We start from the raw sequence: 20,289 nt of genomic DNA on the forward strand, positions 1-20,289 counted from the left end.
TTTTAACTTAACCAGAAATCTGATAATAAAGTATGAAAATCTAGAAACGCAGAGTTCCTGCTTTGACTTGACACAGCAGGAAAGGCTCATGCATGTGGAATAACAGTGAAGTTAATTTCATGGCGGTGTTGCAGAATCAGGACTCCAGAGTGCTGAAAGTAAACATTTTTGCCTTTGTGAATACAGTGAAAAGAATGGGCAAACGTGTATTTTATAAGTTGGTCAGACAGCGCTTCCTGGTAGTAATATAATAGAAAATAATCCACAAAAAAAATTCTTTTTAGTTGTTCTTCGGGATGTTTGACTGTGTTTTAAAGTCAGACTTGGCGGACAGTTTGAGTATTCTTTACCCATCCCTTCACGTTGGCACAAAAACACACACCTGGAAAAGACAGATAACTAAGTCAAACTCCCCTTTTCAACCACAAACAGTTAACAGTTAAGAGAGGACACAATGTTCGTGGATGCGCTCATTTTTCTTTTGCTGGTTGTGTGTGTGTGTGTCAGATCAGGAAGGGGGCCGTTGGAGGTCGGTTAGCCCTGAAGGGGCCCTGAGGGTGGGGCTGCGGTCAGAGGGGGGAGGGTGCTGGTAGGAGTGAGGTGGAAATGGGGGAGAGTTTCAGTGTTTGGCTTGGTGTTGGGGGGGGGGCTCACCCCTGAAAAGAGAGATAGATGCTGACAATCTGTAGGACGTTTGCAGGGGAGATAATGCAAAGACGTTACTGGCTGAAGTAAATGGTCAAACTAGATTATAATAACTAAACAGCAGATTTGCAATCCTGGATTGTTATTTTATTTTTATTTTTTTGGCACGGTAAATTGTACATCAATTTGATTTAAGGCGCTGAAGCTGTGAACTAGAAAACAACCACGAACACGAAACCACACGCTTCGAGACAAACAGACCCAAAACTGAGTTGTATGTGTTCATACTATAAGTAGCATCATCAGAGGCATCGCTGCTGCACATGTTTGGCGTCAGCTCAGTGTTGGTTAAACCACTTAATGGCTCCATCTTAATCTAATCCCAAACCAAGACCTTGGATTAGCCAGAGACCCAAGCTGCTTCCTGTGCACTTGTGTGTCTGCGCTGTGTGTGCGTGTTTTTCTGCCTTTACCTTCGTGTGAATGGGGGAACCAGATAGGGGAAGCGCTTGAATGGGGTCCAGCCCTGTAGGAAGGGGAGGAAGGGGAGGCAGCAGGTCCAGAAGGGTGAGCAGGGTGGGAAGGCGGGGGTCCCAGACTCCGGGCCAGGAATGAGCCCATGAAGGAAGCACCTGAGTGACACAAAGAAACCTTATTAAGAAGAGAAATCTCAAACTTCCTCAAAAGTTAAAAAAAAAAAAAAATATTAGTCCAAAGGTTTCTCTCTGCTGGATTCCTGTTTCACTTCCTGCGAGCAAATTAGCTGCAATTAGGTGTTGAAAAAATGGAGGGTTGATTTGTAGAAATGAATCTCCTCTCACCCTGCAGCTGGAAATCTTCCAGTTCTCATTCGCTGATGTGTTTTTTTAAACTCCCTTCTCATCCAGACTCCAATAAGTGAGGTCTGAGGTGTCCATCTGACATGTCTCTTCTGTTTGAACACACTAATAAGATTTTGTCAAGGCTGATATTTCTCACCTGAGAGTCCCGTGTCAGGTCTTATTAGTTTAATCGTCAAATGAAAAACTTTAACGGCTGAGTGTCGAAGGCCACTTGGAGGAGATTTTAACCGTAATTGTTCAAGAGGAGTCAATGTGATAGCGACAGAGGAAACAGAAATGTCACTTGTAAATTCTGTTTTCTGCATTTTTTTAAAAATAAAAACACATCTTGAGTCATATATATATATATATATATATATATATATATATATATATATATATATATATATATATATATATATATATATATATATATATATATATATATATATATATATATATATATATATATAACTATTTTAGTAAATATTGCTTAGCTTCATGAAGGTGGGGGTCATAGCTGTCCCAGCCATTATAGGGGAGGAATCAGGACACAGCAAGGAATGGATCCCAAGGAATCAGGAGCAGAGTCAAAAGGGGGACAAGGGGGGGTTGCATGAAAAATCTTTGCATCCCACTTGCTCCCTGATTTTTGATCCAATATTAGTATCAAATATTATGACAAATATTAGGAAGTCATAAACACAAGCTTTAAAAATAAATAAATAAATAAAACTGTTCAATTGCAATGGCCTTCGACTCTAATTACCACCCTTCCAAAGTCTTCTGCCCCCCGCCATATAAAATGCTCCCCTGCGGGGAATAGTTGTTAACAAAAATAAAACGCACATAGGAAGCTGCTACGAATTTTCATACTCATAAACATAATGACAGAAAATTTGACGTCACAGAATCAACCAGTGCTTACTTCGCCCACCTTAAAAACGTGTAAAAGTGTGTTTTCATCCTGGACATTTCCTTACCAGAAAAGTTTTAAAACCAAAAAGGAAAGTGGATGTTCCCACCCACATGTCAATCAAAAAAAAAATGTCCAAATTTTACTATTGATTGAGCCCCTAGTGGTCTTTTGAAGTACTGCAACATTTGCTACATCTGCAGGAAAACCTTTGTGTTTTTCTTAGGCAAATGTCCAATCCAGCATCATTTTTACCCCTTTGTCCATTATGCAAATTAGATTAAAGTATTTCTTCCAGTAACAGTCTTAATGCTTACATTGCTTTCTCTATGCAGAGCGGTGCATTCATAGACATTAAGATGCGAGCAGTCTGATCCCCTAGAACCTCTCTGCATCTACAAATTACTAAAAAGATTTGTGCACAAACTCTCATGCTCAGGTTTAAATTATTGTAATCGGTTTCATCAAGAAGGTTCTGGCTTCAATGGATTTTTTTTTTTATTATAGATTTCACGTTTTGTTTTAAAGACCCAATCTGATACAAATTGTGCTTTTAAACATGTTGTTGTGTCTTTTTCTGATAATAAGATATATTTGGCTTGGAAGTAAACCTTTAATAAACTTTTGCCGCTCTGTAGAAACTATGTCCAGGAAAACGAGACGTTTTTGGCTAAAGACGACCTAATCTTTGTTAAAAGACCACTGGGAACTCTTTGAAAATAGATCAAGAGATGATTGGTGTGGGTCTTTAAAGCATTTGGTTTAGTGTTGATGGGCTCCTGCAAGCCCAGCCGGGACAAAACCGGTTTGGCTCATTAAGGTAAGGTTCTCATTTTTCACCATGTGATCAGCAAAATAAGGATCAGTTGTGGTTCAGCCGCGGCAAACAGTTCATCATGCAAAACGTCTTTGACTTGTGCGACATGGAAGACCTTCAAATGTGCTAAAAGTATGTTGATTTAAAAGCAACAAGCTCTTCAACGCTGCAGTTAATGGTTTGAAACTCATCTGGTCAGAGATTAACAGCTATGATCGGCCCGTGTCAGTAGAGAGTGGGTGGATATATGTGTTTTGAGGGGGGGAAAGGGGGCAGATGCAGACGCCAAAACCAATGAAACCTTAGCTCTCAGTTCATTTGGTTCCCAGGCTTTATGTAAACAGCTGTTTTGATAAAACATAATGGTCTTCCTGTTCTGTTTCTTTCGGAAAGTTGACAAACATCACAGATCTTAGTCACTCAGAAATTCCTGATCAATGCTATGTTTAACAACCCACTTGAATCAGCTTTGGAGCTAGCTTAAAAGCGTTCCCAGTGGCCTTTTAACTAGGATTTTTGGCCAAACTCAAAGGTCTGTGTCATTTTCTAGGACATAGTTTCTGTGGAGCGGCAGGAGTTTATTAGAAATTCACCTCCAAGCAACTCTTTCCCTATTGCTGAGAGCCACAAGACCATGTTAAAAGCACCAAAAACACCATTTTCATTTGAGTGGGTATCCCTCTTTTTTCTTTTACGCTCCTAAACACGCAAGTTTGACTTATTGTTGTTTCTGAATTGATTACAGGATACAAAAAAAAGATTATACCTATTTTACTGGGGTTTTAGGTATTTTGGAAATTAAAAAAGTTGTGTGCAGTGCTCCAGTGACATTGTTCATGTTCATGGTCTGTGCCTTGTTGTGGACTGCTAAAGTGTCCAGGGTGATCCCAGCCTCTCACCTGCTGACAGCTACAACAAACTCCAGCTCTGAACAGTTTTCCCAGACCAACATCAGAAAAGAGAATGTTCCAACAAACGACTGAAATATCTGACACTGACTTTGTGAGGAGATATAAAAAAAAAGAAAAAATTAAAAAAAAGAGTTCAAGCTCTCAGCTGAGCCACTAAGTTCGGTGTCAGGAAACGGAGGAAGTTGGCTGAGTTCAGTTTGGCTTTCTTTGAATGTTTCTTCACTCATTAGCCTGCTCCCATTTAGTGGAACAAACTCAACAGTTGCAGGGGAAGGAGGAAACAAATCCACAGGGAATCAGGTAATTAGTCAGTGGATGGAGAGAGGCAGGGAGGTGGCGGGCTGGGTCGGTACCCATAAATGCCGCGTTGCATCAGAGGCAATTACCACAACCACAACAGTCCACAGCCGAGCACACGCACAGCACCCACACCTCAACGACATCTCGACGCCCCGACAACCACAACCACCGCCGCCATCAGCAGCCTCTGCCAAACACACACGTGCAGACCGGAGGGAGGGCACAATCAAGAGCGAGATGGAGCAGCCGCATGTATTTAGAGACAAATCAGAGTGTGTGTACCTATTTAGACAGCTGGATCCTAAACCTTGACGCACACACAGCTCATGAAAATCTCCAACACAGACTCATAGGAAAGTGTCTTGTTTGTCCACATGTCCAAAACAGGGGTTCCAGTAAAAACAAAAGCGTCCACCCTTTTGACACAAAAGGCAGAAAATGTGTTTTTAAATCTAAATGATGACATTTATTAAAATAAAGTGCGCTAAAAAAATATGATCTATCTACATTTGTAAAAAAGATTTAAAGCTGCTGCTAATAATAAAAAAATCATTTGAAATTTGAGGACAAATTAACTTATTTAAGGACATTTACTATCTGTAACTGCAAAAAATGTCTAGAACTCGGAAGAGAACACTAATATTAAGAAGAAAAAATAGACTAAAATTATCTGCTGTCACAAAAACAGGCAGACAAGAGCATCAGAGGAGAGACAGGGTAGTCAAGATCCAGGCGAGAGTCAGGGCAAACGGTGTCAGACACAGAGTCAGGAAACAGAACCTCTTGTCCAACTACACCACTCAGTAACGAAGGCAGAGTGGCACACACAATACTTCACACGGAGTGAGGCTCAGTGCAGTGCTTAAGTATGCTGTGAGTGATGGACTGAATGAGAGTCAGGTGCGTGGCATCCAGGAAGTGCACGCCGGGGTTGCTGGGAGATGAAGTGCCTTCTGGAGACGGTTGCTGGTGACCAGAGAGGGAGACAAAGTTCTGACATTTGTCAACGCAACAAGTCATTTTACTAAGAAAAAATCTCATCAAATGTATACAAAAATCTAGAAAAAAAGAAGTGCTGCACAAGCATTCAAAAGGGCAAGACAAGCTAAAAAAAAAGGCCAACGTCTAGATCGAAAACACCGAATTGAATGTTATACAGGCCTGCATGGTTAGCGGCTTGCCTCACAACGAGAAAACCCTGGTTTAAAGCCCAGCTGGGATATTTCTATATGGATCGAGTTTGCATGGTCTCCAGACATTCCGGCTACCTCCCACGGTCTCTAAACATGGTTTACAGGATGAATGTTTACTCCTAAGTGCCTCCTGTATAGGTGTGTGGGGGGGGATTGTGTGCCCTGTGGCAGACTGGCAACCTGTCCATGCTGTACCCTACAGTAGCCAGGACAGGCTCCAGCAACCCTTTGACCCCAAATGGGATACATTGGGCTAAGAAATAGGATGAATGAATGTTATACAGCCAATAATTATTGATTTTTTGCTAGTTCTAAGCAAATACTTTGTATCGTTTGAGTTTTTAAGTACCTGATTAGAGTTCATTTTGATGACAGTAACCACATTTACAGTGAAATTTAAGTTATGTTGCATCTTAAGTCCTTATTTCCAGATCTTCTAGATCTAGATTTTCTAGATAGAAAAGCTTGGAAAGGTTTAGAGAAAAGATAAATGAATACAACTTAAACCTGGTAAAATATCCTGAACAAGGTTTAATGTGATGGTTGAGCGGATGCTTCATTTTGTGCTGCAGACTTTTCCATCCTCACTGCTTACTATAGTTGAAAAGTGGAGATATCTCCTGGTGTTTTCACTTTCTGTAGTCATAATAAAAATTTGAAGCAAAAGAGCCGTGTAGACATTTATTTTCTCTGTTTTGTTCCAGCTCTCTCTTTGAGACGGGATATTTTTACTGCTCTGTTTTTTGTTCTTGTGGTACAACTGCACATCAATGGACTTCCAGGCAGTCACAACAAAAATTCTGTGCATATACGAATCGTGTTCACAAGGCCTTTTGGCAAATCAGACGCACACAAATACACACACACACACATCAAAAACTTTATCTCATGTTCTACAGCTGCTGTTGGCAAGAAAGAGCATTTAGGAACTTTTGAAGTTTTTCTGGTCACTATTTACAGGAGGATCTGTAAAAATGATGTTTTACTGCACAGAGAAAAACCTTAAAATTAGTGACTTTTATCATAAAAAATATTGTCTTTTGTTTAATCTCTTATCTATATGCCCATCCTTTTACATTTACTCATCTCTTTTTCCTATTCCTGTCACCTGACAACACACCTTCTGTCTGTTTTCTGTTGGCAAGTTGAGGAGATAATCATATTTCCTCACTCCCTCTGCCCTGCTGATACGGAAAATCCTCTCTAAGGCCAACCACTAACGTGAATCTCCTTTCTGTCCCTGTTTTTTCTTCTTTTCTTCCCCCTCCTGCCTTTCTTCTCCTCCCTGTTTTCCGCTTTTGTTTTGTTCACGATCTGCACATTCCCTTTCCATCTGTCAGCGCTGCATCCTCCTGTAGTTTCCTGTTCTTCCACACACCAAATTATGAATGCAAACACAATAAAACTGTGGAGAAAAAAAACAACTTTTCATTTTGTAATAAGAATTGAGTGCAAAAACCTCACATTTCATAGTTGTCATTCGTTATAACTACAACGGAGGACTGTCATATTCAGTCTCTGCAGTGGTAATTAAAAAAGAAAGGGAATTTGTTTGCTTCTCGTTTTCCCAATTGGCATCATAACTTGGAAAAGTGTGTCAACATGCAGGCAGGGAATCCTCCTATGTTGACAATCCGAGGTAATTCAATCCAGAATTATGAGTTTCTATTCACAAACACAGTCATTACCCTCATCTGTACTTACGTTGAGCAGAATCCACTCTGCTTTATTTACGATTGGCTTTAATTTCATTTGCTGAGGAGGAAATCCACTTAAAAACACTTAGGCACACTTAAAAAATGAAGATGACATGTGACACAATTTCCCTCTGCTCTTTTGTTATTTTTATTATGTCTGAAAATAGAAAGTCATCTGTATTTGTTTTCTTTTTCAACTTTGAAGTCCCATATAGTTCAAATAAAAAAAAAAGTGGCTGGTCCTCAGAAATAGATCAGATACAACAAAATATAAAGAAAAAACACGTTATGTTTATCTGTTAAATTGATTTTTAAAAAATTGTACATGCTAACTTTGACGAGGAGCAATTTCAACCCTATATAACCATGCGTATAATATTTTATACACATTTATGAGAATCCAACGTCATAAGCATTATCCAAACTTTCCTTAAAGTTAACTTTCCATGTTTTCTTCCCTGTAGTTCATCGTCGTTCCACTAGGGGCAGTAGAAGGGCTTTCCTGCTCACTTCAAAATGGCTGCTTCCATGAAATCTCACTTTTGGCAGGAAACGTTTAGCTAATTTTGAAAACTTCATTAAACTCAATTTGTCATTTATTTTTTTAAAGGAATACTTGCCTTAGTGAAAAAATGAAAAATCTGTTAAACAATAATTCTTTATAATACAGTTATAGCATGTTAAAATGTGTCAATCAAATGTGTGACAGTAGGTAAATAAGGTGCTTTTTCCAGAACACTCATATCAATATTTTTATATCTTAACATTGTTGTTAACAAAAAATGACGAAAATTTCCAAACATATCATAATTGTCAAAGAATTACTAAGTCAATTCTTTGATGAAGTTGCTTCAATGGGGTTTAAAGGTTGCAATAAAAAGTGGGGAAAGTTTTTTTAACAGTGTTGTTTTTAAAAATCCTTGCATTTCTTTTGTCAGAAATACTGAAGTTTGTCATTTAAAAAAACATTTTATGTTTCTTTTTCTTCTTGTTTGCTTAGCCATAATTTATAGAAAGTTTTAAAAACTTTATTTCCACATTGCTTTACACTTTCAAGAAACACTGAAGAAACTTCTCTTGCGCCGCGTCATCAAAAGTCAAAACTAAAGCTCCAATTTTTAGTGAATGTTACTAGCCGCTGGTTTGGTGTGAATTTCTTTGTCAAAATGTTTCCAAAAAAGTTGATAAAATAGATAAAAGTTAAGTAATTGGATATAGTTTTTCTCTTTTATAGGCACCCTTTCTATTTGCACATTTTAAATAAAATGCTGGAAGATTCTACCGGCTCAACACAAAGTTGCAGAGTTGCGTTTGTGGACTCTTTGAAAAAAGAAAAACTCTCTGGCATGTGAGTTCTTTCTTTATTAAATTCCCCTTTTGTCTGACGAGTACATAAAAGACTGCCAAATGTCTCATTTTGAAAGTTAACAAGGCAAAAACCAAAAGAAACAAAAATAAAATACATTTTTTTCCTCTTTTTTGGAACAAAACATCTGGTTTACATTTGTCAAACCAGTTAATGCAGTATTGTGTGGGAAAAAAGCTTCTTTGCTCTGTATTGAAATGTATTGAAATGAAAAAGAGTAAGTGTCCCTATAGGTTCTTCATTCTAAAGAAAAGACAAAAGAAAGAAGAAGCGAATGGGGGAAATCTAAAGGTTGTCCTCACTGATAAACCAATGTCACACAGCGATGGAGGGGCGAACCCGGATGAAACGGAGGAGTGATTTCCTTTGCTGCATGGCTCTAAGTGGACTGCTGCTGATCAATAAACACACGCACACACAGGCACACACACCTGGAAGGATGATGAGTTAAATCAATCTCCATCCGATTGAAGATCAATACCCTCTTGTGTTGTATTGTCACTTTTGCCAATTAACCAAAGACTCTGTGTTTGCGCTGATATACTGAACTCTCACAGACACACACACCGTCACACGCCAGCTTAAAGTCACACTTTGATCATTTTTGATCTAGTTTCAAAGCGTCTTTTAAAGATAATTATGCAATTTTTAGCCCAAAATAAAAAAAAACAGGGACGCTTTCTCTGACATAATTTCTGCAGAGCAGCAGGAAATACACCTCTGAGTAAGCTTTCCCCCATTTCCCATCATCCCTTTGTTTACGCTTTCCCACTAGCTTACAGCCCTCAACCCTAACATTACTGGTGCAACAAAAACGGCGTGCAATATCGGAACTGTCCACTTGTAGAGTTTAGACCCAGATGCCAGCTCAGACGGGGAAAACAAAGACGTACATGGATCTATATGTGATCTAGATGCATGACATCTACAATCTTTTTCAAACGTTGTTTTTTCCCCTCCTGCTCCTTATTCCCAACAATTTGAATAAAGAAGTACTGAGAAATGCTATTTTAAACTTACATATGTCCTCCATCATTAGAAAAGTACCACAAGAAGATGTTAAAAACACGATTTTCATGGGAGTGGGTCTTAAGAGCCTGAAAGTACAGTCTCCGAGTGTGTGTGTCAGAGGTTTCGGCTCTCGTTAGCTTGGCTGTTACGCTTATTGCCGTCCACTTGGCAACCTCTCGTCAGTCCGACCCTTTCATAAGCCTCCAACCACCGAGGGTCCTGGCACAGAGCCCCCAGTCTCTGTGTGTGTGTTTTTGTGTGTGTGTGTTCAAGAGCAGGAGTCAGACTAGACCTTTCTGATCTGTTTTGACACCACAGAATTGCACAAGTGACAGGGCTGCTCAAACAAGGTGGTGGAAGCACACACAGGTCCACAAAAAGCATTGTGGCACCGGGGACACAAACACATTCACTGTGTGAGTAAGAGCCCAAGCAAAGAATACACTCGGGGGGGGGGGGTCCTTTTGCTCAACTAGATCCAGATAGCATTTTTCTTCTGCTCTATCTTATTATTCATCAACGATTCCTCTTGACTCATTCATATTTGAGAGAGAAGGGTGCGCAAGCAAAAGCATGGCATGTCGCCTGGGACAAGCAGGCTTGCTGAATCACATTACAGCGGGAAGAAGAGAAGGGACAGAGAAGAGGAAAAAAAAAAGAGAGATATGGGGGGGTGGGGGTGGCAGCGAGATGAAAGAGCAACAAATGAGAGATTTCCCTGTGAGACGCATAAATCAGCAGACTATGAACAGCACTGCTCAAAGCCTGACTCCTAGGCTGGACCGGAGCATTGCCATGCCATCCACACACACACACACGAACAGCTTATTACCATCTCAGCAAATTCATCCCTCTGCAACTACACGTGTGCTTTTACGACATCAAAAGCCAACAAGGACGCTAAAAGGAGGATCATCTTGTGGCGATGACTCCGTGAGAATTACAGGAAATAAAAGCAGGGGGGGGAATCGGAGGGACAGAGAGAGGAAAAGGTGATGCCGATGTCTACACTGCAAACTGTTGGAACCTGGCAACAGTTGAAAACTACAATTAGGTTCATAAAAACCCAAACACAATAAACTATTTGCTTAAACTTGCAAGAAAATACCTATTGCCAGGCTGAAAAACATTCAAATTGAAGTAATTCTACCAAACAGTTGGCTTTTTTTTAGCTAATATTTGCCTTTTTGTTTTTAGATTTTGATACTTTATCATAAGATTTCTTGTTAAGTAAAACGACTTGCAACATGGATTTGACTTTTTTATTTACTAATATTTCCTTTTTTCTAGATCCTAGCTGAGACAAAGTAACTCTCGGCTGTTCTGGTTTTCAGAAAAGCTTAAGGAAGTAGAGCAAAGAGAAGTTAAAGCAACTTTAAAGCTGGTAAAATATCTTGAATACCTAAAAACAATGTTTTCAAATCTTTGCAAGTACCGGCAGTTTGTAGTGTACACCTTTGGGTACAAAAAAACTAAAAAAACACTAACTATTTGCTTGGAAAAATACTTCTTGGGATGTATAGCACTTAATTTGTAGTAATTCTTAACACCTTTTTTTACCTTTTGGAATTCCTTGTTTCTACATTTTGATATCTTATCATAGGAGTTCTGGAGTTCTTCAAATGGCTTTCTGCATAGACAATTCATTTGACTACTTTCAAGTGATTGTCTTCTTAAGGTTAGTGTTCTTCTCCTATTCTTCTTGCAGTGAAATAGAAGAAAAGGGTATCTGGAGTTTTCCATCAGACCAACAAAAGGCTCCAGTAAAGTATGATTGAGGGAACTCCTCTTGCTGTTGACCACAGAGGTTTTTTTCGACACCCACCCACAACAGGAAAAAAGGCCCATATAAGGTCACGGAGAAGCCGGAACTCCCAATAGGAGTTTTTTTTTTTTTGGAAAAGCAAGACGGGTGGAGGGCTGTGAATGTAGGTTTTTCCATGTTATAGCTAAAAAAACACAAGAATTTGAGGAAAACGCAGGTCATACGAGACAGTTCCTCCTGCCCGGAATAGAATCAGACTCACAGCACGCACACACAAATGCAGACGCAATAATTAAAAGCAGAAGGCTGCTGTTCCTTTAGGAAAGCCTGCGGTGAGGGTCAATAATGCAATTCTGTCGAACTTAAGTTTGTGCGCACAGGCTAAAGAAGCCAGTTCTCATAGTTAGTCGTCACTCCTCCATGGTCCGTTCCTTCTCCAGCAGATACACACACTGTAATGATTTGAAGCTGCGTGCACTCGCTGCTGGATGAAATACATCTGGAGGTCAGGACACCTGGAAGAAGGGAGTCTGAGAGAAAACACGTCACCGCCATCCGGGAACAAAGGGGAGACACCGAGTTGGGCTTTTCCGTGAATCACACCATCATCTAAAGTTCAAAATTTACTATCTCCTGGCTACAAATTGCAGTCTGGGGCAAGCAATCCCTATTAACTTAAGTCTGCTTTTTTGCACTGTGTTGTGTGATTCGATTACACTGGAAAAACAGCCCTTCCCCCCTAGAAATAAGTCAAAATTTCTTACGTCATTGCCAGATTTTCTTTAACTAAGCAAAAATAAATTCTGCCTGTGGAGTAAGACAAATGGTTTAACCAAGAAATCTTATTTTTTAGGGTAAAAAATTGTTGTCACTATTCTGAAAAAAAAATGTCCTTTTCAAAACTAGTTAAAATATAGAAAACAAGATGTTTTCCTGTGCTGTAAGTGAAAAGATCTTCCAATGGAAGCAGTAGAATCTGTCTTGGTAAGGTTCCTTAAAATAAGTTGTGATGTCTATCCTTTTAGGACAAATTTAAATTACCTATAAACACTCATATTTAGGTATATTTCTCTGGTAATTAGAAATAATGTCTCTAAATAAAAGTAACGCTCAAAAGAGTTTTATTTCTTTTAAAATGGACATGTTTATACATTTTCACATCAAAACACATTGTATTTTAAGTGGTAAAATAGTCCAACTATCCTAATTTTTAGACCACAATCATCTTAAAGACTAAAGTTCCATGTTTTCTTTCTTTAAAATTATATATGAATTACTTTTGTGCTGTTGTTGTTAAATGCATTTGCTCTGTGTTATGAGTCAAATTAAATGTTTTCCAGTTTCCCTAAAGAGAACAAGCATGTCTCTTGAAATATGTCCACTCACCACTCACAAATAAAATGAATAAAATGAAAAAAATTTTTTGCTAAAAATAAGATGTTTTCAAAATCCTTTGACTCAACAAGATATTCAAGATTGACTGTCTTAAAACAATTTGGTGCTTCTTACTGAAGAGTTGTAATAAAAATATTTAAACTGCAGACAAAAGTACTTGGTGACATTTTGTGTTTTTCCAGTGAAAAACAGATTATTTCGCAATTGAAAAACTTTCTTAAGGTGGTTTTTTTGTAGCAATACGGAGAATATGACATTTTTTTCTAGAAACAAAGGTCCTTTTACCTTCTCAAGCTTCAGTTTTTGCATTATTACTTATGAACAATATTCCTAAAAGTAGTTGTTAGTCAAAACAATGTGAGTTTCATTACATCTGCATGGCTAAAATACTTGAAAATTTTAAATAAAAAACACATTATTTCATTAAATTAATTAGGAGGAGGTGGGGTAGATGAAGGAAGGTGACAAAAAAATTGTTTTTTTAGCAGAGACACAACACGTTGGGGAAAAAACAAAATACAAAGCAACAAATTTGATTGTTTATTGTGGTTCCATTCAATAACAGATAGTTTTACACAAATTTTTTCTCATTTTAAAGATCGTGCTAACCTATATTCTCTAAATTTTTCAACTCTGAAGCTCCAAATTCACTTTTTCCTGAAAAGGTCCGAAAAAAAATCATGCTTTAGCTGTTTTAGTGTTTTACTGCAGCAGTTTTTTGCATAATATTTCCAAAATCGACACCAAACAGGTACAGTGAAAACATTTAAATGCTAATGTAGCAGACATCCCAGCATGCAGCTTGATAATTGAGAAACAGACCTAAAAACATGGCTAATTGACTGCGTACATCAGCTCCAAAGGCGTGCCAATATGGCTACCTATCTGTAGGCTATGACAAGCTAAAAATTGACCGTTTTTTGTTTTTATACTTGTCTAATGTCAAAGCAAAATATGGAAAAGATCATGTATTTCTATCTTTGTTTTAGTTGTGCAATCTTTGCGGATGTAAAGACTTGCAAGAGAAATGGTTGATGGAAATATAAAATGAGCCTATTGGCTGACAAATCAATAAAAAGTCAGGTTGTCAAATCAAATTCCATCTTCCCTCAATGCTTACCACACATCTGAAAGGCCCTACTCTGTTTTAGTTGCCTCCCACAGTCGTTTAGTTTTTTTGGACTAATGTGAACCGAAATCAAAACACTCAAAGCTATTTCTGTAAATGCAACACAAATGCATCAGCAGTGCTGCACAAATCCTGCTCCGGCTAAAGTTAGCTCAAAAGCCAGTGGAAACAAACACACCCACGCTGCAGAAGCGTAGCAGGAGGGCGGTTGCAGCCGAGACAACATCCTTCAACCAGCAGACTCAACCACATCCAAGTCAGCTCGCTTCCATCCCACTGAAATATGCTTCAGCAAAACACTCAGTCCCCCAGCAGCTCTGCCACAGGTTTAGCTGACCGTTCATTTGGGCCTGCCAGCAGGCTCGAGACTGTGATTTCCCTGCAGGGATCAGATATCACATTATTATTGCAACATGCTACTGGTGAGCCCTCCTCAGACCCACACCAAGGAGACTCATATCGCACAGGCGGAAGATGTGTGTGTGCCTCTCCAAGTATAACTCTGTGTGTTCAACCCTGCCGTACCCTATCACCCTCCATCATCGTGAGTTGAGGGGTTTTGCTTCCTAGAGAAGCACTTTACTTAAATTAGACCCTCAACGACTCGAGATGCAGGTGTCATCGGTGTATGTGTGTGTGCCCCCGCCGCTGCGCTTGTGTCTGCAAGTAGCTGCTGGATGTGTGGGCGTCAGAAATTGACTGTGCGCCTCTGTGTGTGAGAGGCAGAAGAGACTGAACAAGAGGCGGCGAAGGGAGGGGAGGAAGCAGAGAGTCAGACACAGAGAGCAGGTGAGATTATATCGCCGTGGCGTATGCCGCCTTTGCATTCACTAATTACGGTTATATTTATGGAAGAATAAAGGTTTATTCTAGAGATCCATGACGGTGACTTGAAAAGAATATAGGAAAAATTGAAAATAATTAGGCAAATAGAGCTCAGGTAGGTCTATTTATCTAGAACTTTTGCTTATATATTGTTTAAATTCTTTACAGTATGGTGTTTTTTTTATAATTTATGAAAGAAAAAAGCATAAACTTAACATATATGTTCATATAGTTGCAGCTTCTAAAAACAAATCATTTACCTTTTCTAATATATTTTTATGGAAAGAAAAATGTAATGTTTTTTTTTTATTTTGATGTTTTTCTTAGTATTTTGTCCCAAAAAAGGAAATAGAATTCAGAGGACTAATAACAGAGTTTAAACAGGAAGCTCCCAATACTTGGTAATTTCATGGTATCTCCTCAAGTCTTTCCTGTGTGGTAATTGCATATTTATATACATATAAACATATACTTAAAATAGGTTTTTCTAGTCATTTTGATTGGTAAAAAGCCAAAAACTGTTAAATAAAAGCAGGATAATTAAAAGACAGCACCGTATTTAATAAAAAACAAATCAAATTGTGAGGTTTTCGTGTTTAGGCTTGACATTATTTCACTTATCTACAACCACCAATGGAGTCAAACAAATTTTTGGAGACAACAATTAAAAAACAACTGTAAGCCTTGGAAATACTAAAATAAAACTTATAAAACTGAAAGATGTTATCAGTATTCTGCAATATAAGCTTAATATTTATATTTATATATATATATATATATATATATATATATATATATTGATTTTATCTAATGTGTTGAGTCTTTTTAAACCTATTTTTGACAAATGCTGCTTATTTTAAAAATAATGGAAAAAAACAGGTAAACATAACACAAACAACTAACATGGAGAAAATCTTGAGCTTTCTCGTTTGTTTTGGCTCAGAATCCCTCACTTTAAAATAGTCCTCTTCCAGTTTATTTGTGTCCCTCCACAAATATTGTGTCATTTGGCTTCAGAAATAGCATTAGCTTCCATTTTTACCAATCTCATTTGATTAGCTGGAAGCTGAAAAAGGAGTGGAGAGCAACACAGACCGGTCTAATGAAGAGGCGAGGACGTGCTTTCACACAGACACATGAGGAAAGGAGTGAGCGCACGTGCAATGAAGAGTCTAGAAAAAAAATGAAAGGAAAAACTGAATCTGTAAGATCACATGCAAGCCCCTTTATTATGCATGCGCACTTTCTTCTCAACATTAGAAAAACACACATCAAAACGAGCAGAAAAGACAGTAGGTGGTATTAAAGAGACAACAGAGGAAAACAGAAAGAAGGAGAAGAGACACTTTACCAGCAATCAAAGATGCAGAGGAGAAGAGAGTTTGCTTCTAATCAGTCTGGATCCAAAATTTAGACAGGCACACATAGAGGCACGAGTAGTCCCAGTGGGATTAGGACCTTAGCGCTGTGCATGTTGAGTTTGTGTGTGTGTGTGTAGTGTGCATGTCCCACGAGACTGATTAGCCATGAATGACTGATGACGGATCTTTGTTCCCCCCCTCCCTCTACTGCTTTCTTTTCTTGTTTTCCTTCTCACAACTCTCAGCTCGGGTTTGGGAGAGGATTCTCTGTCTCCTGCACACACAAAGCAGCAGCACTCGGCTCCATGTATATTCAGCAAAGGTTCCTGAATATACTTAATGCTTTCATGTGTGTCACTGTGTAACGATCCATGCTGTTCCACACAGCTGCTTCTCTCTTTTTCTTACTCTCCAGCCCCCTTCACACACACAGACCTATTTCCCGTTTAAGAGCACATTAGTTGTCTTTCGCACCGATCTGTTCGCTCTGAGCCCAGCAGCAGAGTCATGAAAACTGAGGAGTCCTGCATTCAGGAGGCAGTCCGCTCACTTCTTTAAAGAACCAATCCTGTGAAATTTGAGTTTGTTCTTGTAGCATTTTGCCGATGACGTATATGAGAAAACTTTGCTTAAAAATTGCATTTCTAAGTCCATTCAAATGTTAGCAGGAGCAGACGAAAAGATGCTGCTGGGAAAAGCTTGTTGTTGTGACGTGCAGGTGCAGTCCCTGCATTCATCCACCTGCAGACGTCCATCATCGTTTCCCTCGTCAAAAAAGCCCCAATATTGCTCACCATCTTTGTTGCACCCCTCATGTTGGAGTTGTAAGGGGCTGTAAGCTAGCGGAGCGTGTAAACAGATGGATGATGGGAACAGTTTCACCCTCAACTCACAGGTGAATTTCTAATAAACTTCTGCCACTCTGCAGAGAAACCCCGTTCTAGAAAACGCCATAGGTTTTTTTGAATTTGGGCAAAAAATGGCTAAATTATAATTAAAAGACCACTACTTTTAATGATCAAACGATGACTGGAGTAGGACTTTAACCTCACCTCCAGATGAACCTGCGTCCCCTGCTATCCATCTAACCCCCTGACAGCAAAACAAACTGGACATAGACCGGCCTGAATGGAGTCCATTACAATATGAATGAGCCAAACAGAGTTGAACTGAATCGAACAGAGAAGCAAGAAAAAGGGGCCAAAGCAAGTCAGCCGGAGTGACGGCGAGTCATCCGCAAACGTGACCCCACGATGGGTGAAAACCGGCCCGTCTCACATGTCTGCTGAAGGGGCCTTAGCCGGCGCTGTGTGAATCTGCCGGGACTGTGACATCATGTCTAAGTGATGCCACCGCTCTGTCTTGTTGCGTAAACATGGAATCGCCTTGACCCCGCTGAAGAGGAGGGGAGGCCATAAAGAAGCAGACAATTACAGGGCACACCTTCTTCACACACGAGTTTCCATGCGGTCACACCAACAGAATGGAACCAGACTCGTTCACGAGCACACATGCATCCCTGCTTCTGCACAGACCAAGAAGCTGCTTTAGCTTTGTGCTTTGCAGGCTGTTTAAAATGTCATTCTCTTCGTTGCTCCAACTTCAAAGGCGCCTCGCTGAGTTCTTACTCCTTCTTGCCAAATCCCCCGAACGTTTCTGATTTAGTGAGTTGGCCGTGGGCCGAGCAGCAACGGGACGAGCCCATTGACGAAAAAGCCGTGTTGTGAGAAGAAGAGGGCAGGGGGAGTGCAGAGGGAAGAAAAAGGGAGAAACAAACGAGGCAATATGGAAACAGAAAGGAAGCAGGCTGAAATTGAGACAGCAGTAGAGGGAGTGCTGATGGAGGCTGGCCTGCTAACAACGCATAGAGGCGATGGGTGTGCTGGGAGTTACAGGAATGGAAGATGGATATAAGAGGTGTGAGGATTGATTGTAAAGAGAGAAGAGAGCAAGGGAGGAACATGGCAGCGAGGATGTGGTGGAGGAAGAGGGCGGGCCGGCGAAGGGGAAGCGAAAGAGGAAAGCAGAAGGAGGAAAAAGAAGGGGCAGCAGCGATTTGGAAAAAAAAAAAGGAGGAAGAAGAAAAGGGGGAAGAAGAGTGAGAAAGACACATGGACACAGGAAGTCTGGCGCTTTCCATTCACATGCCAAGTCATCAGATGGTGGTGTGTTTTCACACCCCGGAGATGTCACAACCAAAACGCACCCCTTCAAATCACTGCTACCGACAATAAGCAGCTGTTCTCGCGTTGGATGAGAGCTGGAGATGAGACAAAAGTCTTTCTGTCGCGCTGGCACATGTGCCTCAGAACAAGCTTTGCTCAAAGGTCCCACATGAAAAAGATCCAGGCTGGATATATTTTTTATCTTTGTTTCTGCGTGACCTTTCGGGCGGCTGGAATCTTGGTCACAGTTAGCCCGAGGTCAATCTGATTGATGGCAGGGGGACATTCAGGACTGCGTCCTGGTTTGCTTGAACCATCAAAGCATACACAAGAGGCTAATTAGGAATGGAAATGATTCTAATGACTTTACTGGTCCTCTTTAATGACTTAATGCTTCTTATGTGACAGCAAATTTCAAAGAGGCACATTCATTTCTCCAGTTTCTCAGCTAAAAGGAATGTGTTTGTGTCGGTTTACCAAGCGGCTAACGCCAAATGTGTTTTGGCAAAGTTTAATTTAGAAAAGAAAAAAAAAGTGGTAAATCTGCTTTGATGCAACACAGAAAAAAAACAGTTGCACATTTATTTAAAAAATGTTGGGCTTAGTGTGGTACAGTATGATCAAATCGAGGGATTTTTTCTATTTGAGATGCACTGAATTGACAGTTTACACTCGTCTCCTTCCAGCCTCAGCTCAGCTGGCCGCAGCCTTCGCCAGCTGTCTCCTCCAAGCAGGGGGCCGTCTTGCACGCTTCACCCGAGATGTGCCCCTGGTGCCCTGGTGGAGATGGGGAGGGGGGGGCTCTCTGACTGAGACTCATCCACTGCTGACTCATTTCTCTTTTTCTCCCAACAGCCGAGCCTCTCCTGCTTTCACTCACTCACACTCTTAAGAGGCAGAGAAGACGCGAGGCTGGGGAGTCGGGGCTAGTGGCTGCTGTCAGGCGGCGGTAATCTGAGCGGATTACCAACCAGGTGGAAACATTCAGCCCATCCACTCGTCCTTCTTCCGCTGCTCCATCCATCATTGCTCTCCGTTTTTTATTGCTGAATCCTCGGGACCTTCAAATCCCAAATTCCACACGCAAATCCGTCCTATTTGTGCGGTGCGCACAGGAGAGGTGATGCTACTGATGTTTTACGCGATACATGACAAGTCTGAGCAAGCGGGACAGGAGGGAGGAAAAGGGGGCAAGAACAGGAGGAAGGTCGGGGCAACGGGACTGAAGGGGAAGGAACAAAAAGTGAGGCACGCATGCGTGCACACTGGCTGTTTTCTCTCCCCTGTTTGTAGGTCACAGACAAACTCGTACAAGCGCGCAAACAAAACCCGTCTGCTGTCTGGGAAGGGACACACCTGTTCAATGACAGGCAGCCACACCCACCGCACACCTGCACCACTCCAGGCCCAAACTGACCCCGCGCGCACAACTACTGCCCCGGAGGCCACGAAACGGCACAGATGACAAAAACAAACTAGGCTTTCCCAAATATGCGTCATGGCTCACCGTCAGGAGCGACCAAATTCAAGCATGCCAGAGATTTCAGGAAATGTAGATGCATTTATTAGTCCCTTTTCGTTTGAATATTCATTAATCTGTCCGAGACTGTAAATAGTGTGTGTGTTTGTAAGTCCGTGTGTGCACAAAGACCTGCAGCAAACCCCTGTCATGACCCCCCCCCGCCCCCTGCTTTGCTGCGTCCAGTTCCACATCATACCTACCCCCTGTGCCGAGGCTTAGGACCAGCTTTCCCAATCTCTAAGGGGGGCAAGGACAAAGGTAAGAGACCCCCCCCCCCCGCCTCCCTCCCCATTTCTAACCTTCCAGCAAATACAGCCGAGCGGGTGCACTCCCAAACCCCCTCCTCCCACGCAAAAACAACAATCCACTATGCCCATCATGTCAGTCAAAACCCCATAAGGGACATGCATGGAGAGTCTGGATATCTGGAATCTCAATACAGTGTCATGC

The 20,289-nt window shown here is 40.6% G+C and overlaps 1 protein-coding gene across 2 annotated transcripts in view; it reads right to left on the reverse strand.

The window, feature by feature from the left end:
- Nucleotides 1-20,289, reverse strand: part of bahcc1 (BAH domain and coiled-coil containing 1) — a 62,828-nt gene that overhangs the window by 31,795 nt on the left and 10,744 nt on the right. For both annotated transcript variants that reach the window (XM_023949737.1, XM_023949736.1), the window contains exon 3: nucleotides 1,119-1,277. In XM_023949737.1, the coding sequence (XP_023805505.1) occupies nucleotides 1,119-1,277 (159 nt within the window). The remainder of the gene's footprint in view (nucleotides 1-1,118; nucleotides 1,278-20,289) is intronic.

The sequence above is a fragment of the Oryzias latipes genome, chromosome 19 (genome assembly GCF_002234675.1).
Source record: "Oryzias latipes chromosome 19, ASM223467v1".
NCBI lineage: Eukaryota > Metazoa > Chordata > Actinopteri > Beloniformes > Adrianichthyidae > Oryzias > Oryzias latipes.